At 39.0% G+C, this 27,288-nt stretch overlaps 1 protein-coding gene across 5 annotated transcripts in view; it reads left to right on the top strand.

Moving 5' to 3' along the window:
- LOC129646855 (nuclear body protein SP140-like protein) overlaps window positions 1-27,288 on the top strand; it is a 95,965-nt gene that overhangs the window by 14,706 nt on the left and 53,971 nt on the right. For 2 of the 5 annotated variants that reach the window (XM_055573712.1, XM_055573713.1), the window contains exons 2-7: window positions 16,290-16,452; window positions 18,083-18,251; window positions 20,256-20,339; window positions 22,128-22,178; window positions 22,447-22,518; window positions 26,999-27,148. In XM_055573712.1, the coding sequence (XP_055429687.1) occupies window positions 16,290-16,452; window positions 18,083-18,251; window positions 20,256-20,339; window positions 22,128-22,178; window positions 22,447-22,518; window positions 26,999-27,148 (689 nt within the window). The remainder of the gene's footprint in view (window positions 1-16,289; window positions 16,453-18,082; window positions 18,252-20,255; window positions 20,340-22,127; window positions 22,179-22,446; window positions 22,519-26,998; window positions 27,149-27,288) is intronic. The other 3 variants (XM_055573714.1, XM_055573709.1, XM_055573710.1) reach the window with 2 other exon arrangements.

The following is a 27,288-nucleotide window of genomic DNA, read 5'->3' on the forward strand; positions in this document are numbered from 1 at the left end:
GTCCTTCCTTCCTTCCTTCTGTTCTCTCGTCCTTGCTTTCTGCCATGTCAATTTCTGACAGATGATTTCATGTCAGAAGGACATAATGCAGGTATGTTCAATCTGCCAGGTTTAACCAAAAGCATAGAAAGATTTTCTAACATGTTCTGTCCTAGAATTCCTGAGATGATTCTTATGTGGTCATACCACACTATTTTTCCATCTACCCTTGGACTGAACTCACTAATATCTTATGAGGGGATTTAATATTACATGTTTATAAGCAACATTAACCTACAGTTATCACTTATCTTGTGTTTATCTGGATTTGATAGCAGAAATGTGGCAGCCTCATGATGATTTGTGGTGACTTAAATTTTTTAACTTATTTTAATGATTTAAGACAAATATGTTCTGATCTTTGAAGGATGACTGGAAATTTTTCTTTAAACTCTTTGAAACTGATTTCTGGGAGAGAAATGGGGAAAGGGCAGGTTTAGGACAGGTCTGGAAGGATATTATACATTTCTCCTATTCGTTTTAGTTCTATTTATTTCTCAAGTTTTCTCATTTTTGATCATTTCTATTTTCTTAAAAAGTAACAATTTTTCCTAGATTGTCAATTTATTGGTAGTAAATTATATAAGAATTTCTTTTATAAAATTTTAATCTTTTCTTTAACTGAAGACATATCCCTTTCTTTATTCCTAGCATTGTTCATTTATGTCTTTTCTTTCATTCTCTTGATCAAATGCTCCATTTTGCTGTTCTTATCCAAGAACCTTTTGATTCTTTTGGCTTCATTACTCTTATTTTTTGTCTGAGATTTAATTAAATACTGTTTTTAACAATAATATTTATAAAAATTATATTTATATATTTTTCTCTTCTTTATTCTACTCTTCAGCTTTCTTGGGGGATTATCTTGATTTCTTATTCTCACACCTTGATTTAAAGTTTAATTTACTTTTCAGTAGAGGAGAAATATCATATGACATCCCTTGTATGTGGAATCTAAAAAAGAAGTTATACAAATGAACTACTTACAAGACAGAAAAAAACTGACAGACTTATGAACTTATGGTTGCCAGGGGGAAAGATTGGGGGAAAGGATAGTTAGGAAGTTTGGGATGGACATGTAAACACTGCTGTATTTAAAATGGATAACCAGCAAGGACCTACTGCATAGCATAGGGAACTCTGCTCAATTTTATGTGGCAGCCTGGATGGGAATGGGGTTTGGGGGAGAATGCATATGTATATATGTATGGATGAGTCCCTTCGCTGTTCATCTAAAACCATCACAACATTGTTAATTGGCTATCAGTTCAGTTCAATTCAGTTGTTCAGTTCAGTAATTGGCTATACCCCAATACAAAATAAAAAATTCAAAAAAAATCAAGTTTAACTTAGTATGCAGTGTTTCCTATTTTTTAATAAATGCATTTTAGGCCATGAATGTTCACCTTTGTGCCACTTTGAGTATGTTTGTGGTTTTGTATGTATTGTTTTCATCGGCGTTTATTGCTCAATCATGTGTAACTTATATATTTTTAAAATTTCATTTCATTTTGTTTATTTACTTTTGGCTGCACTAAGTCATCATTGCTGCATGTGGGCTTTCTCTAGTTGCAACGTGCGGACTTCTCATTGCAGTGACTTCTCTCCCTGCAGAGCATGGGCTCCGGGCACTCAGTAGTCGTGGGGCACCGACTTATTGCTCCTTAGCATTTGGGATATTCCCGTGGCCCTTGCATTGGTAGGCGGATTCTTTAGCACTGGACCACGGAAATCCCTGTTATTTATATTTTTATTTTCGTTTTAACTGTTTTTTAAAAATTGGAATATGGTTGTTTCACAATGATTTGTTAGTTTCTGCTGTACAGTGAAGTGAATCAGCTATATGTATACATATATCCCCTTCCTCTTGGACCTCCTTCTCACCCTCTCCACATCCTACCCATCCAAATCATCACAGAGCAAAAGCTGAGCTCCCAGCTAAGGACTGTTGAGGAGGAGCTTTGAAAATTTCTCAGAGGATGGATTAGGAAAGGTCTTTCTTTGTCTGGTTACTTATTCTGATCTTTTCACATATGATTAAGATTTTTTCACTTAATAGTCTATTGTTATTTCTTTTGTAGTCTAATGCTCGTCATCTTTGAGGCTTCTCCGTGTTTGAAAGACTCCGTATTGCGTAATGATTAATAGTGTAGTATCTAACGCCAGATAGAAGGAAGGGTAGAAGGTGAAGGGATAGGTACAAAGTTGGGAGGGATGTTTTGAACCCCAGGTCTGCCATTGTGGAGGTAGGGCAGCCTGAGTTTCCTACCTGTAAAATGTTGCGGTTCAAAAAAAGTACCCATTGCATAGAAGAGTTAAAGTGTGTTAAACCACATACCAAGCGCTTAGAAGAGTGCTAATAGTGAGCATTCAAAAATATCAAATGGTTATTTACAAAACAGAAACAAAGATATAGAAAACAAACTTTTGGTTACCAGAGGGAAAGAGGGGAAGGGATAAAATAGGGAGATAGGGATTGACATATAAACCCTACTATACACAAAATAGACAACTAATGAGAACCTACTGTATAGCACAGGGAACTCTACTCAATACTGAATGCTCCTTAGCTTTGTAATTGTTTAGTATATCTATTCCAGTCCCTTGGGTTTGAATCCCATTGAGTGGTTTCATTTTCACATGTCCCTTAAAAATAGAATATAACTGGATTTTGCTTTCTCCTCTACATACATATTTCTATATTTTATGTCAGTTTTTACATTAAAATTTATTTTGACCACCAGTGTGTTTGTATTTATTCTTGCTGTTATTAGCGCTTTATGTGCATAAGGTACTCGAGAAAAATCGAAGGACAAAGCAGACAAAATTCCTATGCTTGTGGCATATGTATTTTGGGAGAAGACAGTCAGAGAATAAGATAATATGCACTAATTAAAATAAATAAGTAATTTAGTATGTTAGGGAGTGATAAGGACATGAACAATAAAAATAGAGCCAGATTAAGAGGTTGTGAGTATGTAGTTTGGGTGGGAGGGCTGTGGTTGCGGTTTTGATAGGTTGATCAAAAAGGTCCTAATTGAAGTGACACAGAATAAGGATTTTAAAAAGATGAGAGAGTCATTCATTGTATAGATGTCTGGACAAAGAACATATCACATGGAGGAAAGAGCCAGCATCTCATTCCCAGAACTGTAGTATGCCTGGTATAGTCAAGAAATAACAAAGAGGACAGTGAGGTACCCCAGAGAGAAGTGAGATAGAGGAGAGGAGAGAAGGGCTGGATCATTTTAGGTCCTCTAACACTGTAAGGACTTGGCTTTTACTCTGGGGGAAGTAGGGAGCCATTGAAAGTTGTGGAGCTTTTAATATGCATAATGGTGCTTTTATTTTCACAGGATAGGTTCCAACAGTATGATGGACTTCTGGGTCAATCTATGTGTCTTAAAATTTACTGCTGCTGCTGCTAAGTCCCTTCAGTCGTGTCCGACTCTGTGCGACCTCATAGACAGCAGCCCACCAGGCTCCCCCGCCCCTGGGATTCTCCAGGCAAGGGTACTGGAGTGGGGAGCCATTGCCTTCTCCTATTAATTGCTAAATCTTTTCTGAAAAGGCATTAGCAATTCTTGCTCATTCCAGCAATGCATGTATGTTTCTTTGAATCTTCTCCCACATTGCAATGTCGTTTAAGAAGTTATTTTTGCCAATCTAAGGGGTGAAAAATGGTTTCTCATTACCATTTTAGTTTGTATGTATTCATATGTTTATTGGAGGTTTTTACTGTCTCTTCTCTAAGCTGTCCAAGTCCATTTTCTTTGGAATTATTTGTCATTTTATCAATAGGCTGGAGCCTTTGTATATCATATATATTAAGCCTTTGTCATATTGGTTGAAAATATATTTATACATTGTATTTTAATGTCTATATTGTTTTTTACATTTAAATGTATTAAATCTTTTTCTACTTTCTTTTTTTAAATTAATTGTTATTGGGATAGAGTTGGTTTACAATGTTGTTAGTTTCTGCTGTATAGCAAAGGGAATCAGTTATACATATCCACATACCCACTCTTTGTTAAATTATTTTCCCATATATTAATAGGTCATTACAGAGAACTGAGTAGAGTTCCCTGTGCTACACAGTAGGTCCTTTTTAGTTATCTAGGCTTCCTAGGTGGCCCAGTGATAAAGAATCCGCCTGCCAGTACAGGAAATGCAAGAGAAGTGGGTTTGATCCCTGGGTTGGAAAGGTCCCTTGGAATAGAAAATGACAACCCATGCCAGTATTCTTGCCTGGAAAATTCTATGAACAGAGGAACCTGCTGGGATACAGTCCAGGGTGTCAGAAAGAGTCAGACACAGACTGAGTGACCAAGCATACACACAAACACACATTAGTTTTCTACTGTATATACAGTCATTTGTATATGTTAATCTCAGTCTCCCACTTTATTCCTCCCCTCTTTCCCTGCATCATGTTTATTTTCTACACCTGTGACTCTGTTTCAGTTTTGTAAATAAGTTCATTTGTACCATTTTCTTAGATTTCACATATAATTGCTATCATATAGTAGGTATCTTTGTCTCACTTACTTCACTCAATCTAGCAATCTTTGTCCTTTTTAATGGATGGGTAATATTCCATTGTGTATATATGCACATATATGTACGTATAAATGTGTGTGTGTGTGTGTGTGTGTATATACTGCATTTTCTTTATCCATTCCTCTGTTGATGGATGTTTAAGTTGCTTCCATGTCCTGGTTATTGTAAATAGTGCTGCAATGTATGTTTTCAAATTATGGTTTTCTCTGGATATATGCCCAGGAGTGGAATCACTAGATTATACGGTAGCTCCATTTTTAGTTTTTTCAAGAAACCTCTGTACTGTTCTCCATAGAGGCTGTACAAATTTATATTTCCACCAAGAGTTGCATTCTCCACACCCTCTCCAGCATTTAGTATTTGTAGATTTTTGATGATGGACATTCTGACCAGTGTCAGGTGATACCTCAAGGTAGTTTTGATTTGCATTTCTCCAATAGTGATGATGAGCATCTTTTCCTATACCTTTTGGCCATCTGTATGTCTTCCTAGGAGAAATGTCTATTTAAATCACATACAATTTCAATGGGATTACAAGTTGCAAGTGTACCACACTTTTACAATAATTTTGGAAGGATTGACATTTTTAAATTATTATGCTTTTATGATTGGAAGCAAGTTATATTATCTCTATATATTTAGGTCTTATTTTAATACCTTCAATAAGATTTTATATAAATCTTATAATATTTTATATAAATCAATAATAAGATTTTATAGTTTTTCTTCATATTTTCAGGTGTTTATACACACATATATATTTGCTATTACATTTGAAATATTACTTTATTTCTTTTCAATTTATGGTGTTCCGAATAACATCTATAAATTTTATTAATGCACATTGGCAAATTCTTTTTCTAGTTCTTATGGACTTTAGTTAGAACTCTGGGGTTTCTATGTATTTATGTTTTTAGTATTTATACCAATCACTTCATCTTTTTATCAAAACTTCTAAAACTATGTATATATATAATATACATATAATAATGATGGTAATAGTAGGCATCCCTGTCTTTTTTTCTATTAAAATTATTTCATCATTTCAATGTCTACTGTAATATTTGTTATTTTTGTAGACTTCATATTGTGTTCAGTATCTGTATATTTCACGTAGGTTTCACAAAATGGCCGTTAGGTCTTAAGAAATGCCCTTTTAAAATTATTATGGATATATTTATATACTTTTTCTCCTTTTGTTTGTTGAGGTAATAAATTGCATAAAGAGATTTCCTAATGCTAAACTATTTTTACTCATTCTCAGTGTACTATTTTCCATTTTCTTCCACTTTAAAAAAAAATAACCTCTAAACCACAAAATATTGTCTTTGACCCAACACAGTAGTTTTTGTTTTGTTTCATAAACCTCTAGGTGGTTTATTTTCCTTACTCTGCAGTCTATTTAGCTTCTACTGCTTATAACTTTTTGTGACTTCATTTATGTTCAAGACTGTGATCTGTATTGATCTGCATTTAAAGGACATTGGAGGGAAATGTTCTGTTTTCAGGTTATAAGATTAAATAATAAAACATTTTTGCTAATTTATCCAGAGCTTATATATTTTGATCATTTTTGAATATGTGAAGAGTCAAAAGCTAGAAGTGAACTGTTTCTCAATATTCATGAAACCTTTGCCCCATTATTTGTCTTTTGAATTTTGCTTTGAATTGGATATTAATACCCTTACTTTTTGTTTTGTTTATATTTGAATACCATAACTTGCCTATCTTTGATTTTAACAAATTTTGTGTCACTTTTTTTGTCTCTTGTTGGATTCTATTTTTGATCCTGTGCCTTTCATTATAATTTTTCATTTACATCTAGTGTTCTTAATGATACATTTTTCATGCTTTTTTCTTAGTTTTTAGAATTCTATTGTTTTTGTTGTTTTGTCTTCTCTAAAAATGCAAACAATATTTCCATTTTATGTTATTTTTTAGTGCTTCACAAGGCTCTGTAAGAGTCTGATTTCACTCAACCAGTGGTTACTTTCCACTTTTCAAAATAATTTTAATCTATATTTTTTAGTGTTGAATTTGAAATCATATATTCAAATTTTTCATATTTAAAAGAAATAATACAAATTTTCCTTTACCAGTAAGATCAACACTGTTTGTTTATATAACTCAAAATTTTACATCAAACCAGTTACAGTTATGTTATTATGCCAAGTTAAATTTGTCTCCTTCTAGAATAATTTTCTGTTTATTTAGATTCTGTATATATTGTTAGATTCATACCTAAATATTTTAAATTTCAATTAAATTAATTTTAAAAATACTTAGGTATAAATCTAATAAAATACATACAGAATTGCTCCTTGGAAGGAAAGCTATGACAAATCTAGACAGCATATTATAGGCAGAGACATCACTTTGCTGACAAAGGTCCATCTAGTCAAAGCTGTAGTTTTTCCAGTAGTTGTGTGTGGATGTGAGAGTTGGATCATAAAGAAGGCTGAGCATTGAAGAATCGATACTTTCAAAGTGTGGTGTTGAAGACTCTTGAGAGTCTCTTGGACTGTAAGGAGATCAAACCAGTCAATCTTGAAGGAAATCAACTCTCAATGTTGATTGGAAAGACTTCTGTATCAGCTTGGGATGCCGAAGCTGAAGCTCCAATACTTTGGCCACCTGATGCGAAGAGCTGACTCATTGGAAAAGACCCTGATGCTGAGAAAGACAGGAGAAGCGGTGACAGAGGATGAGATGGTTGGACGGCATCACCTACTTAATGGATGTGAGTTTGAGCAAACTTAGGGAGATGGTGAAGGACAGGGAAGCCTAGCATGCTGTGGTCCATGGGATCGCAAAGAGCTGGACACAACTTAAGGACTGAACAATAGCAAATACCTAAATATTTTATATTTTTGGTGCTATTGTAAATGGTGTTGTCTTACTGCATTTCAAATTCCAAATTTTCAATGCTGGTATATACAAAAGCAATTGATCTTTGTCCAGCAACCTTGTTATACTTAACTATTAGTTTCAGATTTTGTGTGCATGTGAATTTTTGGGAATTTTATATACAGACAATCATCTTATCTGCAAACAAAGTTAGTTTTATTCCTTCCCTAACTCTGTACCTTGAATTTCCTTTTTTTATTCCTTTTTTTTTTTTGGTGTTAGCTGTGCCTTCCAGCACAGTATTGAATAAGAATAGTGAAAGAGGGGATCTCTCCCGTTTCTGATCCTAGGAGGAAAGTGTGCAGGTTTTCAGCAGTAAGTATGATACTAGCAACAGAGTTTTTATTAGATTTGCTTCCTCATTTTGAAGATGTTCCTATTTCTAGTGTTCTAGGGAATTCTACATGAAAAAGTGATAGAATTTGTCAAATGACTTTACTGCATCAATTAATAAAATCATCCAGATTTTTTCTTTTACCTTGATTGATATAAAATATTACATTGATTGATATCAAATATTGAATCAGCCATGCATATCTGGAATAAGTTACACCTGGTCATGCTGTAATTTACTAATACTTTCTTGAAAATTTTTACATCTATGTTCATGAGAGATATTGACTTGTAGCTTGTCTTTATCTGCTTTGGGTATTGCAGTAGCTCTGAGCTCATAGAAGAAATTAAGTGTTCCTTCTGCTTCTATTTTCTGCACAAGAATGTGGAAAATTGGTATCATTTCTTCCTTAAATGTTTGGTAGGATTAACCAGTGAAATTCTCTGGGCCTGGTACTTAGTTTATTCAAAGTTCTTGATTACTAATTCAATTCTGTAATGAATATAGGCCTATTTCAATTACCCATTTCTCCTTGTGTGAGTTTTGGTAGTTTGTGTCTTTCTAGGGTTTGGTCAATTTTATTTATCAAATTAGTGGGAATAGATTTGTTCATACTAATCCTTTGTTATCCTCTTAATATTCATAAATCAGTTGTGAAAATCCTACTGTCATTTCTGATATTGGTAATTTGTGATTTCTTTCTCTTCTTTTCCTTAGTTAGCCTGGGTAGAAGTTTATCAATTTTATTGATCTTTTCCAAGAACAAGCTTTAGGTTTTGTGGAATTTTCTCTTTTGTTTCCTATTTCCAATTTCATTGATTCTTGCTCCTTTATTTCATTTCTTCTACTGTTTTAGGCCTAAGCTTTCTTCCCCCACATTTCAGTTGGAGAAACATATTGTTGATTTTACAACTGTCTTCTTTTCTAATATAAACATAATAATGTATATTCAATGGAATATGTTTCTTTGTAGTCACTGCTTTTTCAGCATCCCACAAATATTGATAAGTTGTAGGTTTATTTTCATTCAGTTCAAAATATTTTAAAATGTCTCTTAAGAATTCTACTTTGACTTATGTATTACCTGAATGTATTTTTAACTCTCCAAGTATTGGGAGGAATTTTCCATTTCTTTCTGTTATTTATTTGTAGTTTAATTTCTTTTTGTCTAAGAATGTACTTTTATGATTTCTATTCTTTTACATTTAAGATGTGTTTTATAGCCCAGAGTGGATTTTCTCTTGATAAGGGTGATTATTCCATGTGATCTTTCTTTAAATTTATTTATTTTTTAATTGAAGGATCATTGCTTTACTGATTTTTGCTGTTTTCTGCCAAACCTCAACATGAATCAGCCAGAGGAGTATGTATATTCTGCTATGGTTGCATGGAGTATTCTAAAAGTATCAAATAGATCAAGTTGATTGGTAATGGATGTTCAGGTCAGCTATATTCTGACGGCTTCTCTACCTGCTTGATCTATAAATTACTTTAAAAAAAGGGCGGGGGGGCCTGGTTGTGTAGCGAACTGAAATAGTGGATTTGTCTATTTCTGTCACTGTTCTATGAATTTTTACCCTACGCAATTTGATGCTGTGTGTTTACCATGTGTAAATAACATATTAAGGGTTGTTATGTCTTCTTGGAAAACTGATCCCTTTGTCATATGTAATGCTCCCTTTCTCTTAATTAGTATTTTTTCTTGTCCCGAAGTCCTTTTTTTTTTTCCTAAGTCTTTTTTGCCCTGGAAATAATATAGCTACTCTTTCTTTTGATTAGTGTTGACATGGTATCTCCTTCTCCATTCTTTTTTTAAGATTTTTTTTAAATGTGAACTGTTTTTAAAGTCTTTATTGAATTTGTTGCAACACTGTTTCTGTTTTGTGTTTCAATTTTTTGGCCCTGAGACATATTAGATTTTAGCTCTCTGACCAGGAATTTAACCCCCACTCTCTACTTGGAAGTGAAGGCTTAACCACTGGACCACCAGGGAGGTCCCTCTCCATTCTTAGCATGTGACCTTATATTTATGGGTTGTTTCTTATTGACAATATAAGATAAGGTCTCATTTTCTCAGTCATTTTGACAATCTCTTTTTTTATTGAAATATAACTGCTTTACAATGATGTATTAGTTTCTGTGATACAAAGAAGTTAATCAGCCATATGAATACATATGTCCCCTCCCTCTGGACCTTCTTCCCACCACCTTCCCCTTCCCACCCATGTAGGTCATCACAGAGCACCGAGCTGAGCGTCCTGTGCTTTACAGACAATCTCTGCTTTTAATTGGAATATTTAGGCCATTCACACTGAAAGTAATTATTGATATACTGGATTACATTACCATGTTTTAACTCTTCTGTATTTATTGTATTTGTTTGTTCTGTGTCTCTTTTTTCCCTGCTCTTTTTTCTGCTTTCTCTAATTTTAATTAATATTTTATATGATTCCATCTTAGTATTCTATTAGCATATTAATTATACTTCTTTTAAAATGTTTTTGATGGTTGTCTAGAGATTATAATACACATTTTATAGCACTTCCTCTGTAGCACACGTACCTTATAGCAGAGTATATGCAATTCCCTTCTCCCTTCGCTTATGACATTTTGTTATTCATGGCACTTATCTGTATTGGCTTCCCCGATGGCACAGTGGTGTGAATGGAAAGGAAAATAATGATTGCATAAAAATTTTAGAGCATGTGTAAATTGTGTTTCCCCACCCCTCCCCTCGCCGACTGGCCAAAAAGTTTTATTTTTTTATCTATAGTATTTCACATTGCTATTGATAATCATTGAATTTAGTGTTGCAAAGACCTGAGAGAGCCTGATGTTTTTTAAACCTTAAATCTATATATTGATATAAGCATAAAGGAAATAAAGAAACTTTTAGGAACAACACTCAAAATGGATGTTTGTAGAGTGAAATTTCTCAGCCCTGCATGGCTGGAGTTGTCCTGATTCACTCTGCATTTTGAAGGCCTAGATTTGTTACTGATGAGATGTCTCAAGTTATTCTTGCCATCATCCTCAATAAGTGACCAATTTCTTAATTCCTTCTGGAATATTTTAAGTTCTTCTCTTTTTTTTAGGTGTTGGCATTTCATCATTATGTGCCTTGGTTTGGTTCTCTTTCTTAAAATTTTATTTATTTATTTATTTTCGACTGTGTTGGGTCTTCTCTGTGGCGTGTGGGCTTCTTGGTAGCTTCTGGTTTGGTTCTTTTAAAATTCATTTTTCTAAGTCCTTTAAAGAAATCCATGTTATTCTACTCTATAGAGATCATATCTCCTTAAATAATTCTCCTGGTATGGTCCTCCTCTGCATTTTCTTGAGTATCTTTCTTGACTCTAATACCGTTGCTGCTAGGCCTCTAAAGTAATCTTGGACTCCTATATGCTGTGCTGTGCCTTTTTGTAACTCCATGGACTATAGCTCTCCACCCTCCTCTGTCCATGGGGATATTCCAGGCAAGAACACTGGAATAGGTAGACTATCCTTTCTCCAGTGGATCTTCCTGACCCAGGAATCAAACCTAGGGTCTCCTGTGTTGTAGGTGGATTCTTTAAAAGCTGAGTTACACTGGGAGCCCTAGACTCCGGTATTGTCTCTCAAATTTGCTCTTTTGTGTTCTTTTAATCTCTTTATTTTGGACTTCCCTGCTGGCTCAGTGGTAAAGAATCTGCCTATGATGTAGTTTGGTCAGGAAGATCCCCTGGAAAAGGAAATGGCAACCAACTCCAGTATTCTTGCTTGGGAAATCCCTTGGAGAGAGGAGCCTGGTGGGCTGCAATACATGGGGTCACAAAAGGGTCAGACATGACTTAGCAACTAAACAAGAACAACAATCTATTTAATTTTCTGGGGAATTCCCCCAACTTTATTTTACAATCATTTTAGTAAATCTTAGTAAATTTCTAAAAATCAATTTTTTAAAAACATCTAATACCACTATCTCTTTCTCTGTTATTTCCTTTTTCTTTGTAAACAGGGGTACAATGTGTGTTCTCAAATCTCTATAAAAATTTTAGAGGTTTTGAAAGTTTCTCCTACAATATCTCTGTTTCTCCTAGGTAACCTTTTTCTCTTTTTAGTGTTATTCTTTCTTCCTGCAGTTGGAGAATTTCCTCAAAAGTCTGCTGAACTGAGGTTATCTGTTTCTACTTAACAGGAGGCTCTGGAAATCAATGCATCTGACTCACCAAATTAAAAAATAAAGAAGGAAAACTGTTGGAGGAAGGGGGACCCCTTCCAGGGCCCGAAACTGGGCTCTTTTCTAACACTCAGAAATGAATTGTCCAAAGAGACACATGTGCTGACAACGCAAGAGATTTTATTGGGAAAGGGCACCCAGGTGGAGAGCAGTAGGGTAAGGGAACCCAGGAGAACGGCTCTGGCTCGCAGTCTCGGATTTTATGGTGATAGGATTAGTTTCCGGGTTGTCTTTAGCCAATCATTTTGACTCAGAGTCCTTCCTGGTGGTGCACGCCTTGTTCAGCCAAGATGGATGCTAGAGAGGATTCTGGGAGGTGGTTTGGACCTGTGGTGTCTCCTTTTGACCTTTCCCAAACTCTTCTGGTTGGTGGAGGCTTATTAGTTCCGTGTTCCTTACCAGGACCTCCTGTCCTAAAAAAACGTATGTAAATGGTTACTATGGTGCCTGGCCAGGGAGGAAGGTTTCAATCAGTGTGCTTCCCCTAACAAAACCATATGAACACCTCAATAGATGCATTTCATAATAATCAACATCTGACCATGATAAAACTCTCAGTAAACTAGTAACAAACAGAAACTTCCCCTGGCACGTGTGTATATCTGTGTGTGTATGACATCATACTTGATGCATACATTAAATGCATTTTCTCTAAGGCTAGAAACAACGTAAGGAAGAAAGAAAAAAGAAACAATTTTTGGAAAGGAAGAAGCAGAAGAGTTTTATTTTCTGATGCCATGGTTATTTTTTCTATAAAATCCAAAAGTAGTCTACAAATACATTACTAGAATACATGAATTTAGAAAGGTCATGAATACATGGTTATTATTTCTTAAAAATCAATTCTATGTTCATACCATTGTTAGAAATAATTTAAAAAGCAGAATCACTTAAAGTAGCCCCACAAAGAATAAAATAGCTAAGAATAAGTTTAAGGAAAGACGTGTATGACTCCTGTGTGTGTGTGTGTGTGTGTGTGTGTGTGTTCAGTCATGTTTGACTCTTTGCGACCCTATGGACTGTAGCCCGCCAGGCTCCTCTGTCCATGGAATTTCCCAGGCAAGAATACTGGAGTGGATTGACATTTCTTACTCCAGGAGATCTTCCTGACCCAGGGATCGAGCCCACATCTCTTGCATCTTCTGCTTTGACAAGCAGATCCTTTACCACTGCACCACCTGATACTGAAAGCTGTAAACACTTGTGGCAAGATTAAGGAAAATTAAATAAATGGGTTGAACTCAGTGTTGTTAAGTGTCACTTTTCACCAAATGAATCTAAAAGTTCGATGCAAACCCTATAAAACTCAAAAAGGCTTTTCTTCTAAAAATTGACAAATCAATTTAAAAAGATATGTGGAAAACCAGAAGACGTAGAAAATCCAAGGTAATATTTTCCTAATTGACGTCAAGTCTTTCTATACACTGTAGATTCAGATCAATATACTGTTGGCACAAGGGTAGGCAAACAAACAAATGGCACAGAGTAGAAAATCTAGAAGTAGAACCAGGTTTACACTTTAAATTAATTTTTGAATATTTTAATTAGCTTGGGGGAGGCAAAGATTTCTCAGATAGTACGCTAAAGTTGTTAGCCACAGAAGAAAGAAAATGATAGCTTTGGCTTTGTCAAAATTAAAAATTTCTCCTCATCAAAATACATGGTTAAGAAAATAAAGGCAAACCACAAAATGGGTGAAAATGTTCACAATACATTTCTGTTGCTGTTCAGTTGCTCAGTTGTGTCTGACTCTTTGTGACCCCATGGACTGTAGCATGCCAGGATTCCCTGTCCTTCACTATCTCCTGGAATTTGCTCAAACTCATGTCCGTTGAGTCAATGATGCTATCCAACCATCTCATCCTCTGTTGTCCCCTTCTCCTCCTGCCCTCAATCTTTCCCAGCATCAGGGTCTTTTCCAATCAGTTGGCTCTTCAAATCAGGTGGCCTAACTGTTGGAGCTTCAGCTTCAGCATCAGTCCTTCCAATGAATATTCAGAGTTGATTTCCTTTAAGATTGACTGATTTGATTTCCTTGCAGTCCAAGGGACTCTCAAGAGTCTTCTCCAGCACTACAGTTCAAAGCATCAGTTCTTTGATGCTCAGCCTTCTTTACGGTCCAACTCTCACCTCCATACATGACTACTGGAAAAACCGTAGTTTTGACTATACAGACCTTTGTTGGTAAAGTGATATCTCTGCTTTTTTAATACACTGTCTAGGTTTGTCATAGATTTTTTTCCAAGGAGCAAACCTCTTTTAATTTTGTGGCTGCTGTCATTGTCTGCAGTGATTTTGGAGCCCAAGAAAATAAAGTCTGTCACTGTTTCCACTGTTTCCCTGTCTATTTGCCATGAACTGATGGGACTGGATGCCATGATCTTAGTTTTTGAATGTTGAGTTTTAAGCCAGCTTTTTCACTCACAGTACGTATATTAAACAAAACATTTCTTTTATAATATATACAAACTCCTACACATCAATAATAAAAGACAACCCAGTAATATAAATGGGCCAAAGGCTAGAAAAGGCACTTCAAAAAAGATTATGAATAGCCAATGAGCTCAATATTATCAGTCATTAAAAAAATACAGGTTAAAACTGTATGAAATACCATATTATATATTATAGACTAAAAATGGCTAAAACTAGAAAGCTTATTTCTAACAGACTTTGGAATAGTTTGACAGATTCTAAAACTATTAAACATACTCCTACACAATGATCCAACAATTCCACTCCTAGTTATTTGCTGAAGGGAAATTAAAACATCTTGTCACCAAAAAACTTGTACAAGAACCACAGCTTTATTCAAACTAGTCCTGAACTAGAATACACCCAAATGTCCATTAACAGGAAAATGAATAAGTAGATTGTGGTAGGTCCACACAATGGAATATCTTCAACAATAACAGAACCAAATTTCTGTTCATCTAACATGGATGATGAGCAAAAGAAGTCAGGCACAAAGCACACGTGATGTAGTTTTTTCATGTATACAGTGTTAAAGTGCTAGTCATTCAGTCATGTCCAACCCTGCAAACCCACGGACTATGGCCCTCCAGGTTCCTCTGTCATGGAATTTCCTAGCCAAGAATACTGAAGTGGGCAGCCATTCCGTTCTCCAGGGGATCTTCCCAACCCAGGTCTCCTGCATTGCATGCACATTCTTTACCATCTGAGCCACCAGGGAATATGAAGTCCAATCATGCCTGCATGCTCAGTCATGTCTGACTCTTCACAACCCTATGGATGATAGCCCACCAGGCCCCTCTGTCAGTGGAATTTTCCAGGCAAGAATATTGGAGTGGGTTGCCATGCCCTTCTCCAGGGGATCTTCCCAACCCAGGGATTGAACCCCACATCTCTTGCATCTCCTGCACTGGTGGACAGGTTCTTTACCACTACTGCCACCTGGGAAGACCGTGTGAAGTTCAGTAACAAGTAAAATTAACATATGGTTACAAAAAGGATAGCACTGTTTCCCTCTGAGCTGGGTATACTCTGTCTGGGTATAAGTGGTCAGGATGCAAACTGAGGGTGGAAGGTATGATGTTGTGTTCTTCATTTTTCAAATAACACATCAGTTTTCCACAACATGTCTCCCCTGTGATCTCCACTGGGTCTCCAGGGTTCTGCAGGACTCACTGGTTGCTTTCCTGACCTCTGGGAGTATTTTCCACCTACAATAGTGGTTAGCGATCCTCTGACCACTTTTTGTCTCATAAATTTTGGTAGAACTCTCTTATCTGCTCATTGCCCCTGCCATTCTCCTTGTCATTGTGAATCCAATCCCTTTATTAGCATTTTTAGTGGGAAGTGGTGGCAATAATAAAAAGAAGATAAATGATTCTCTTTAATTGGCAGTATTTAACCAGAAACATTTTTTACAGGATGTTGATTGAATAAAGTGGTTATTCCCCAATGCATTTTGAGTACTGAAAAGTACCCAAATATACTGGACAAAGGCAGATATCTTTATAATGGTTTTGATTGGGACAGACTGGAATGGACTTCTTTAGTCCTGTACTTCAGTCTTTCTTAACTTCCACACTTTTCTTCAACTATATCATTTTTTGTTGTTTCCATTGCTTTTATTTCTTTACTGAAACCACTTATTCTATATATGTTGGTTCTTCACAATCTATTCTTTATATATAAAATGTTACAGCCTTCACAAGCATCTCGGAATCTTGATGACCATTTTCACATGATATTCTTCTTCCTTAGGATGTCCACAGAAAACCAGAACACGGAAGACAGGCTTGTCTTTGAGACTGTATTCAGGCACTTCAAAAGACATAAAGTGGAGATTTCAACTGCAATTAAAAAGACATTTCCTTTCTTTGAGGGCCTTCGTGATCGCGAACTCATCACCAATAAAATGTATGAAGTAAGTGAGGTTTCTTATGTCACCATCTGGTAAACCAGCCCCAAACTAAGCTATGTTTTTATATCCTGAGCACAGCTAGCTAACTGAGGAGTGTCCTATGAATAGAAGACTTCTTAACTATTGTTACGGATGTTCAAGTATTGTTGTGAGGTAGAAAGGGAGAAAGAGAGTGGAAACAGGCATCACTGGAGACAGTCCTTCCTCTGACTGAAGAGACGGTGCTCTTGGTGGCCACTGGAGTCAGGCAGGCTGGATCTAAAATAGTTGTGCTCCACAGATGTTTAATACACACAGTACAGCATAAACTAAGAATTAAAAGTAAGTGTAATAAATTCATGAATAATTTAAATGAGATGATTTAGTGAAATAATAATTGACGCAGCATTTCTTTTTGAAGAACATCAATTTAAACAGTTGGGCTTCCCTCGTAGCTCAGTGGGTAAAGAATCTGCCTGCAATGCAGGAGACCTGGGTTTGATCTCTGGGTTGGGAAGATCCCCTGGAGAAGGAAATGGCTACCCAATCCAGTATTCTTGCCTGGAGAATCCCATGGACAGAGGAGCCTGGTGGGTTACAGTCCATGGAGTCACAAGAGTCAGACATGACTTAGTGACTAAAGCAACCAATTTAGATCTGAGAACATTAAAACCCACAGGGAACTGATGTCTTGTTAGGACAAATTTGGGAGTAGATGCTTGTTATTCTTTCTCCGACAGTTTTCTTTCTCCAACAGGGGTTTTTCTTTTTCCATTTATTTATTTCCTTATTTATGTATTTATTTCCTTATTTATGTATTTATTTGTGCTCTTTCGGAGAAGGCAATGGCACCCCACTCCAGTACTCTTGCCTGGAAAATCCCATGGACGGAGGAGCCTGGTAGGCTGCAGTCCATGGGGTTGCTGAGGGTCGGACACGACTGAGTGGCTTCACTTTCACTTTTCACTTTCATGCATTGGAGAAGGAAATGGCAACCCACTCCAGAGTTCTTGCCTGGAGAATCCCAGGGACGGGGGAGCCTGGTAGGCTGCCGTCTATGGGGTCGCACAGAGTCAGACACAACTGAAGCAACTTAGCAGCAGCAATTGTGCTCTTTCTGGAGTCTTGGACTTTGAGTTAATTTTAGTGATAGGCATTGTTGGAGATACAGGGGTGCAGATCTTCAGCTTGTCCTCCGAACATGCTTTCCCTGTGGCCAAGTTCACAAAATGGAGCACTGTCCCCTGGCTTCCTTGAGCTCTTCCAGGCCAAGTCAGGATTGGTGAAGGGGCAGGAGTTGTCCAGTCAACAGAATAGTGGCTCGTCACCTGCCAAGTCTATTCCTCAAAGAGTTGACCAGGCTCTTAGCTACATATTCATTAACTTTGAACCCACTTTTAATCTTCAGAATTGTGCCTTCTTACATCTAATGTAAGTTAGGGTGAGGAGATCAGATTCACAAATGGATAGTTTTAAGAAGAGAGGATTTATTGTTTCACTTAGTAGTCATACAAATATACAGAAATGCTAAACCTCTACGTGAAAAGACACCTATGTATGGAAATTGGAATACATTAACTTGACATCTCTTTCTAGGGCTCTCTTGTAACCTGGAAGTCTGTATTTATACTTTTCTTCATTCATTGTTTTTAAGGACTGTCAAGATTCTTGTAGAAACCTGGTCCCTGTACCAAAAGTAGTGTACAATGTTCTCAGTGAGCTGGAAAAGACATTTAACCAGTCACTTCTGGAAGCATTGTTCAGCGACGTCAACATGCAAGAATATCCTGATTTAAATCATGTTCGTAAAAGCTTTGAAAACGGTAATTAGCTTATTTTCTACCTTTTGATGTTCAAGGTCAATTCTGTTCAACAAGTATATATTGAGCTCCCATCACGTGCCATAACTGGTGTTGAGCAGTGGGGGTATAACAGTTAACAAAGCACACTTGAGTCTTCTCAAATCGAACCTAGGTCTTCTACATTTCCGGCAGATTCTTCACCATCTGAGCCACCAAGTTCTTCTCAAAGCTCATGTTATAAAGGCTATGGTACAACACCAACCTGGAGATCTGCTTAACTAGACACTTAGACTCACAGGAGGACCAGAGCCACAGTGGCATCTGATTTAGATGACAAATGACAGGCCAGCAGTGGTCTACATAGCAGTCCACTGAGTTGATTACTACCCTTCTCAAGCTTAGCTGTGGGTATAGGATCCACCCTGGCTTAGAAACAACAGATCAACAGGGTCAGTATCTCAGCAACTCCAGAATCATAGCTTTCAGGGTCCCCTAGAGGGACAAGCCAGATTATAAGAATCACCACAACCCAAGAATGTGGTGATTCAAAGAAGACCCAAGAACAGTCTGTAGGTAGACCCTCCCAGTCCAGGTCATTTTAACCCCTCAAACCCAGGGTTGACCTGGTAACACAGAAGAAAGGCCACTTTCATCAGATTTCTAGAGTAATTAGCACAAAAGTTAACTTATATCAAATTTTCCCTTAAAGGAAAAATGGTTTTAATCATATTTCCTCCTCAAATAATCACAAAGGCTATTCTCTTCCAGGGCTTGTTTTTGGTGCCACATGTAACTAAATGTTGACTTTTTTCTGAGAAGGTATAATTTATCCTTTTTAAATGCTGGTGACTCACATCTACACTTGCTGCCAACCCCCTGCCCCTGGCAGAGGTCACTGCTGTCCACAAGAGCTTGGGTCAGTGACTAAACTCAAGAGGATGGGGACTGTGGTCCAGGGCATGATATCTCTCCTGTTTCTAGGCTCCCCCCTCATCCCTGTCTCGTGTGCTGAAGTCCTTCCTCCCTTAGGCCTCCTTCACCTTTTCTGGGCTTTGGGCCACTGTCCTCCTCATACCTGCCATGTGACTTTGCTGGAACTTGACCCATGCCCCGGGGAAGACAAAGTAGTACCCGTGGCTCCCACAGTCCTGTTCATCTCACCCCTTAGTGGGCATTTTCCCAGGAGGCGCTCCTGCCATCAGCTCTGAGGCAGCCTCCCACCATGTCTCCTTCCTAGACTCCTGGCAGTGATCTACCCACTAGGCTCCTTGGTTTATTTCCTTCCTCCTACATCTGCTAAGTTACTTACATGCAGGGTCTCTGGGCTGGTGTCCTGGCCTCCTCTTGTTGGCAGCCTCTTGGGTCCATGGTCCAGGAGTCATGGGCATGCCCTGCAGTACCGCAATAGGCAATCCCTGTGTGCAGCTTCAGAGTTTCCTTTTTTGTGGGATCTGGACCACTCTGGGAGCTCCGACTAGCAACCCCACCACGCCCCCCACACCCTCTGGTTTGTCTCTTTGGAAACTGAGCATCCTCCCCAACACAATTAAGCCCAAATCTCCTCTTATCTAGAGCCTTCTTTAAAGCCTTTGGGCTTTCTCTTTTACACACACACACACACACACACACCCCTCTGTAGGATCCTAGTCATGCTTCAGAAGAAATTTGTTTCTTTCTTACATTTTGAACAATGCAGTTAACACATTTCACTTCCCTTATTTACTTTGACATGTGTTGTCCACATGGTGTGACATTTATTGTACATGACTGACAGCCTCAGGATGTTCCCAGGACTCCTTTGTCCTTATATTTGAGTGGCTCATTTCTATGCAGGGAACATAACTACTCCCTTGCTGGGGTTTCTCTTTTCTGTCCAAGGAAGATGAGGGAACTTTACCATGAAGGTTGGGATCCACTGAGCTCTGAGTGACCCGAGAGCTGGAAATACCTAAATGTGCAATTCTAAGATGATATTCCTGGTCTCTGGTGGAGATCTTTAATTGTGTTTTCTCTTCCTCTCTTCAGCAATCCAAGAAAAACTTGGTTATGAAGAAACTGATGGAGAAGAGAGGGAGGAGAGGCCTGCCATCCAACTGAGCCTTGAGCAAGGTGATTGAGACCAAGAACAAACCAATTCTCCCTTGCTAAGAGGAAAAAGAGAAGGGGAGGTGGAGGCCCGAGTCCTGAGCAAAGATTGAGAATCAGGGAAGAAACGATGAAGGACCACGGAGAAGTCAGGCAGGGATATTTGTATGAACATCTAACCAGAGGCTAAGTCCTGGAGGAGTGGCTATGACAAGAGGTTTTTGCCCCAAATACCAAGACAAAGGAAGAGGAACCCAAGGTGTCAGTAACCAGATTAAAGAGAATGGCTGCCTGGAAGTCACTGTGATTTGGAAAGAATCCTATAGGAGAAGATCAATGTGAAGTTGTGATGTAATCACTATGGGCCCAAGGTCAAGGTCAATGTCAAAGAGGAGGCCGTTGATGATGGCAGAAGAAAGGACTGATTTAAATGTGGGGGAGGTTGTTCAAGAGCAGAAATATTCAAGGAGAACGGTGGTCATATGGATTCAGTGGTGAGGAATGGTAGCGATGCGGAGGAGAAGATGTGGGTATTTGAGAGAGAGAGGAGAGGAAAAAGAAGAAATGAAAGGAGAAAGGGGTCAGTTCAGTTCAGTTCAGTTGCTGAGTCATGTCTGACTCTGCGACCCCATACATCGCAGCACGCCAGGCCTCCCTGTCCATCACCAACTCCCGGAATTCACTGAGACTCACATCCATCGAATCAGTGATGCCATCCAGCCATCTCATCCTTTGTCGTCCCCTTCTCCTCTTGCCCCCAATCCCTCCCAGCATCAGAGTCTTTTCCAATGAGTCAACTCTTCGCATGAGGTGGCCAAAGTACTGGAGTTTCAGCTTTAGCATCATTCCTTCCAAAGAAATCCCAGGGCTGATCTCCTTCAGAATGGACGGGTTGGATCTCCTTGCAGTCCAAGGACACAACAAAAACAAGCAAGTTAATAACAGCTCACTTGATTGAAAGTTTCTTCTGGCAGTTGTGGGTTTATTGCCATTGGATGGTATTATCACTTATGGGCCTATTTTGCAGATAAGGAAGCTGAAATCTAGAAAGACCTTGTATGTAGTTGGCCTGGGATCAAATGAGCAAGGATGGAACCAGGCATTCTGAACCCAGAGCCTGTGTTTTCAACCCTGGATACTCCCTGGTAGCCTAATGGGACAGACAAAACCCAGAAACAAAAGGAGGGAAATATACAAAGAGGGAAGTGAAGTGAAAGTCACTCTGTCATGTCCGACTCTTTTCGACTCCATGGACTGTAGCCCACCAGGCTCCTCTATCCATGGGATTTCCCAAGCAAGAATACTGGAGAGGGTTGCCATTCTGGAGAAAGTGGAGGAGAATCAGACGTTGAATCCTCAGGGAGAGGCTAACAATTAACCAGACAGATTAAACAGACCTGTACAGGGAGGGAGTGGATGAAGAGGGGGTGGGGACTTTGTAGGAAGTAAGGTAAGGTCACCAGTCAGGGCAACTCTAGGGACCAAGGCCAATTCACCATAGCTGTGGAAGTCAAGATAAGCCATTGCTAGGTACTGAATGGCTGGTGGAGATCATGCAGTGAGATGGCCTGGCCAAAGCCCTCTCAGCCAGGAGTGCCCCTGACCTACCTTCCACTTGAGGATTTGGGGTCAGGCTGTAAGAGTTGGATGAGATCCATCAGGCTCAGATGGTCTCTGTATTGTTGTCTACTGGGGGTCTCAAGCTTCTTATTTATAAAAAAAAAAAAGAAAGAAAGAAAAGAAGGGAATTAGGGGAGGGTGGCACAGTCCCTACTTCAATTTCTGAAATAAATTTTTAATTTCCCCTCCTAGGAACTTCTAGAGGCCTGACTTGGTCTGGTGGAGAATCCTCATCTTATGATGGTCTGTTGTTGACTCTGTTCTGTGATGCTTTGCTGCTTGTGTCCCCTTCTAGGCTGTGTGGGGGGCAGAGCGGCTGCTTCTTTGTGTCAGAAATTTGTCAGTCTTTGCATCTGCAGTTTCTCCAAGGGTCAGTGCTCTGAGTTGCTGGGAAGGTCGCTGCTTCTGGGCTCCTTAAATGCACTTGCTGCCAGTCCCCAAAGACTCTGGGCCTGATTGTTTTGCCCCAGCATCTGGCTTCACCATTTTCTGTTCTGCTTTTTTTGATCAGGCAGTGATCTTGGTGCTTCGATGTCATGTCTGGCAGAGACCAGTGCTACAACCAGAGTGGTGGAAGAAGCAGGTGATGGGCATTCCTCGGGGCAGGGGGTGCGGGGGATGGGGGGGAGGGGAAGTCCTCCCATAACTTCAATTAACCCATAACATTCTTAATGATGTTCTTAATTCTTAACATTCTTATTATTTAAATTTTATTGCTCAGCTTTCTCATTTGTAATATAGGGATATTACAGGCAGATTGTCATGAGGCTATGAAATGGAACAAGGATGGGAGTGCATTTAACAGTCACTAGGTATTCATTGGGCTTCCCTGGTGGCTCAGTAGCACTGTTGACAATAGCTAGGACATGGAAACAACCTAGATGTCCACCGGCAGATGAATGGATAAGGAAGTCATGGTACAAATACACAATGAAATATTGCTCAGCTATAAAAAAAGAACACATCTGAGTCAGTTTTAATGAGTTGGATGAAACTGGAGCCTATTATACAGAGTGAAGAAAGCCAGAAAGAGAAACACCAATACAGTATGTTAACGCATATATATGGAATTTATAAAGAGGGTAACGACGACCTATATGCAAGACAACAGAAGAGACACAGATGTAGAGAACAGACTTTTGGACTATGGAGGAGAAGGCAAGGGTGGGACAGTATGAGAGAATAGCACTGAAACATGTATATTACCATATGTAAAATAGATGACCAGTGCAAGTTCGATGATGAAGCAGGGCACTCAAAGCTGGTGCACTAAGACAACCCAGAGGGATGGAGTGAAGAGGAAGGTGGGAGGGGGGTTCAGGATTGTGGGACACATGTACACCCATGGTTGATTCATGTCGATGTATGGCAAAAACCATCACAATATTGTAAAGTAATTAGCCTCCAATTAAAGTTAATAAATTAATTAAAAAAAAAGAATCTGCCTGCAATTCCGGAGACCCAGGTTCAGTCCCTGGGTCAGGAAGATCCTCTGGAGAAGGGAATAACTACCCACTCCAGTATTCTTGCCTGGTAAATCCCATGGACAGAGGAGCCTGGCAGGCTACAGTCTATGGGGTTGCAAAAGAGTCAGACACACCTTAGCAACTAAACAACAAGGTACTCAGTACATGTTTGTTCCCTGAATAAAAAGTACTGGTACAAAAAATATACTGTTAATTGAAAACATTAATCATAACGATTTTATTTTTTTCATCATGGTATCCTGGTGGCTCAGAGGGTAAAGCGTCTGCCTGCAATGAGGGAGACCTGCGTTCGATCCCTGGGTTGGGAAGATCCCCTGGAGAAGGAAATGGCAACCCACTCCAGTATTCTTACCTGAAGAATCCCATGGACAGAGGAACCTGGTAGGCTGCAGTTCATGGGGTCACAAAGAGTCAGACATGACTGAGCAACTTCACTTTCACTTTCATCCCACATATTGATGCAGCCAGTCATTTATTTAATCTTCCCCCAAACTTGAAAATGTGTATATATTATCCTTGTTTTTCAGACAAAAAAGAATCAGCTTAGAGAACTCGGTTATTTGTACAAGTTCCCCCAGCTGAAAATCAGGATTGAGCGCTGCTGTACGCAATGTCACAGCAGGAATTCGGGGGCCCATAGCCTGGCTTCAGCTTCTGCCTCAAGATCTTGGGGTAGTGACTAGCCCTCTTTGTTCCTCAGTTTCATCATCTGTAAAATGGACATGATAATAGCACCAATTTCAGAGGGTGATGGATTTTAAACCAGTTACATCATGTAAAGCGTTCACAGCCTTGTCTGGGGCTGTATCGGTGTTCCATGCATTTGTTGTTATTACTACCTTTAATCATCATCTTTATTTGTGTCTGGTGCCAGAGTCCATGCTTCTAACTCTTACATTCGTAGTACACTTTGAGATTTATTTCTCTCATAGGTGTTCATTGGATTTACTGATTCCCCAGCTGGAAAAGCAGTGAAAATAGCAATGCCACCTTCTGGCCCAGGAAGATAAATTGAAGGTCATAGTTTTCCCTGCTTACAGCACACTACTCTATAACAAATTTTAAGTCTTTATTCCATGACTCACGTTAGTAAGGAAGGAACATAGAGGAGTCTCAGGGAACTACCCACAGCATGAAAGGCTCTTATATGTAGCTTCCCTTAGGGATGTATTATTTTAAAAAAGAATGTTCTAAATTAGTAATATGCTTTTATAAAAGAAGAACTTTCACAAAGTGATTTTTGAAAGCACAGTAATACTTTTTTGCTATTTTAGCTTTTTTTAATTGAAGGATATTTGCTTTACAGAATTTTGTGGTTTTCTGTCAAATACCAACAAGAATCAGCCATAGGTACACCCATGTCCCCTCCCTCCCAAATCTCCCTCCCATCTCCCTCCCCATCCCACTCTTCTAGATTGTCACAGAGCCCATTTGAGTTCCCTGAGTCATACAGCAAATTCCCATTGGCTATCTATTTTATATATGGTATTGTAAGTTTCCATTTTACTCTCTCTTTTATCTCATCCTTTCCCTCCTCCTCACTCCATGTCCATATGTCTGTTTCTCCCTTGCTGCCCTGAAAATTAATTGATCAGTACAATCTTTCTAGATTCCATATGTATGTGTCAGTATACAATATTTATATTTCTCTTTCTGATTTACTTCACTCTGTATTATAGGCCCTGGGTTCATCCACCTCATTAGAACTGACTCAAATGCATTTCTTTTTATGGCCAAGTAATATTCCACTGGATATATGTACCACAGCTTCTTTCCATTCATCTGTAGATGGACATCTAGGTTGCTTCCATGTTCTAGCTATTGTAAAAAATGACACAATGAACATTGGGATACATGTGTCTTTTTCAATTTTGGTTTTCTCAGGGTATATGCCTAGGAATGGGATTGCTGGGTCATATAATGGTTTCATTCCTAGCTTTTTCAGGAATCTCCATACCGTCTTCCATAGTGGCTGTATCAATTTACATTCCCACCAGCAATGGGAGAGGGTTCCCTTTTCTCCACACCCACTCCAGCATTTATTGTTTGTAGACTTTCTGATGTTGGCCATTCTGACTGGTGTAAGGTGGTATCTCATTGTAGTTTCAATTTGCATTTCTCTAATAATGAGCAATGTTGAGCATATTTTCATGTGTTTGTTAGCCATTTGCATGTCTTCTTTGGAGAGATGTCCGTTTCGGTCTTATTCCCACTTTTTGATTGTTTTTTGTTTTTTTTTTTTTCTGGTATCGAGTTGTATACAAGTCTGCTTGTACATTTTGGAAATTAATTCTTTGTCAGTTGTTTCCTTTGAGATTATTTTCTCCCACTCTTGTTTATAGTTTCCTTTGCTGAAAAACACAGTAATACTTTTAACAAATCACATTTATTCAAAACGTTAAGAGTTAAAAATACATATGGATGAATATATATTAGCCATTCATCTGCTAGTACAGCTGATGGAAACAGGAAAGGATAAACGGATGGAATTGTGACAAGCAATGAGCAGAAGAGAAAGGATTCAGTGTGTGTGGGGGGGGGGATATGGAGGGAGGAGGCAATGAAGTTCTCTGAAATTCACAGCATGGTCTGGGAGCACCCTTACCAGGAAATGAAATCCCAGAGCATCTTGATGGTGGGGCGCAAGGAATATAAAGAGAGAAACTTCAACCTAGGACCCAAATGATACACAGCAAGTCACCAGTAAATGTGTTCGAGCGTCTGACCTGACAAGGTGGGCTGACGTGCCCAGGTGAGAGGAACGCTGTGTCTCACGCCCGGCCCCCACCCCAAGGGGAGGCTCCCAGTCATGAGGAAGAGGCACAAAACAAGCCCAGGACCCACATTCCATACTAAAACTTTGGGAAATAATTTTAAATCATGCTTCATGTTCATTACTTTGTTCAGAAAAATAACACTAAGAGAGAAAAATCCAAACTGCAGTGAAAAATATGTCTATGTGTTCATACATTATTGAGGCTGGTGGGAACAGAGTGGGAGGGGTTGATGGAATCAGTGAGGACCAGAGATGGTTGCCATGGAGGAAGGGCGTGTGTGCTGGTCCTGGGTGGTTTGCCTGGGGATTCAGTCCTTCCCCTCCCCTGCTCTGCTCGGCCCTCTGTCTCTGGCCGCTGGCCCCTGCAGACTTGTTTGTCAGCTCCCCTTGCTGCTGACTCCCTGCTGGGTTCCTAGCATGGAGACCCTGGCAGGAGAGTGGGAGTAAGGGAGGAGCCGGGTGTTTCTCCATCACTGCCTCCAGCTACAATTCTGGCAGCAGCCGCAGCTCAGCCTTGACTGCACCTTCCACGAAGCAGGCAAATCATGGCTTAGCCTCTGCCTGCCCAGCGACCTCAGCCCGTGATCTCATCCTCTATCCCTCCTGTAGCTTCCTGTTGACCCTTCTTTATGTTGTCACATTTTTCCACTTGATCTTCTGTGCTCTTCCATCAGCTGTGTAGCCAATCCCTGGATTAAATATCCTCTGCTCTAAAAACTTAGAGTGCTTTGTATTTTCCTGTTGGATTCTGCTGGATGTTGAAGGAAAATAAAATATTTATAAATCAAAATGTGGTTTAGGTACAGCCTCCCCTGAAAACAGACTCTCAGATCACCTCAGTGAAACAGAAGATATAAATGCAAAGAGGAATGATACACCCAGCAACCAGAACGATGCACTGGAAAGCCAACAAGCAAATGAACAATGTGACCAAGAATCTGAATCAGCAGGTAAGGCTGGCTGGCTTTGCCTGGGGAGTAGAGATGCTTACCACGGGGGAAGGGTACGACGTCCAGGACATGCTGGTCCTGCGTGGTTTGCCCAGGGATTCAGTCCTTACCCTCTTAAAGGGGTCAAGAGGGCCTGACTG

The sequence above is a fragment of the Bubalus kerabau genome, chromosome 3 (genome assembly GCF_029407905.1).
Source record: "Bubalus kerabau isolate K-KA32 ecotype Philippines breed swamp buffalo chromosome 3, PCC_UOA_SB_1v2, whole genome shotgun sequence".
Classification (NCBI taxonomy): domain Eukaryota; kingdom Metazoa; phylum Chordata; class Mammalia; order Artiodactyla; family Bovidae; genus Bubalus; species Bubalus kerabau.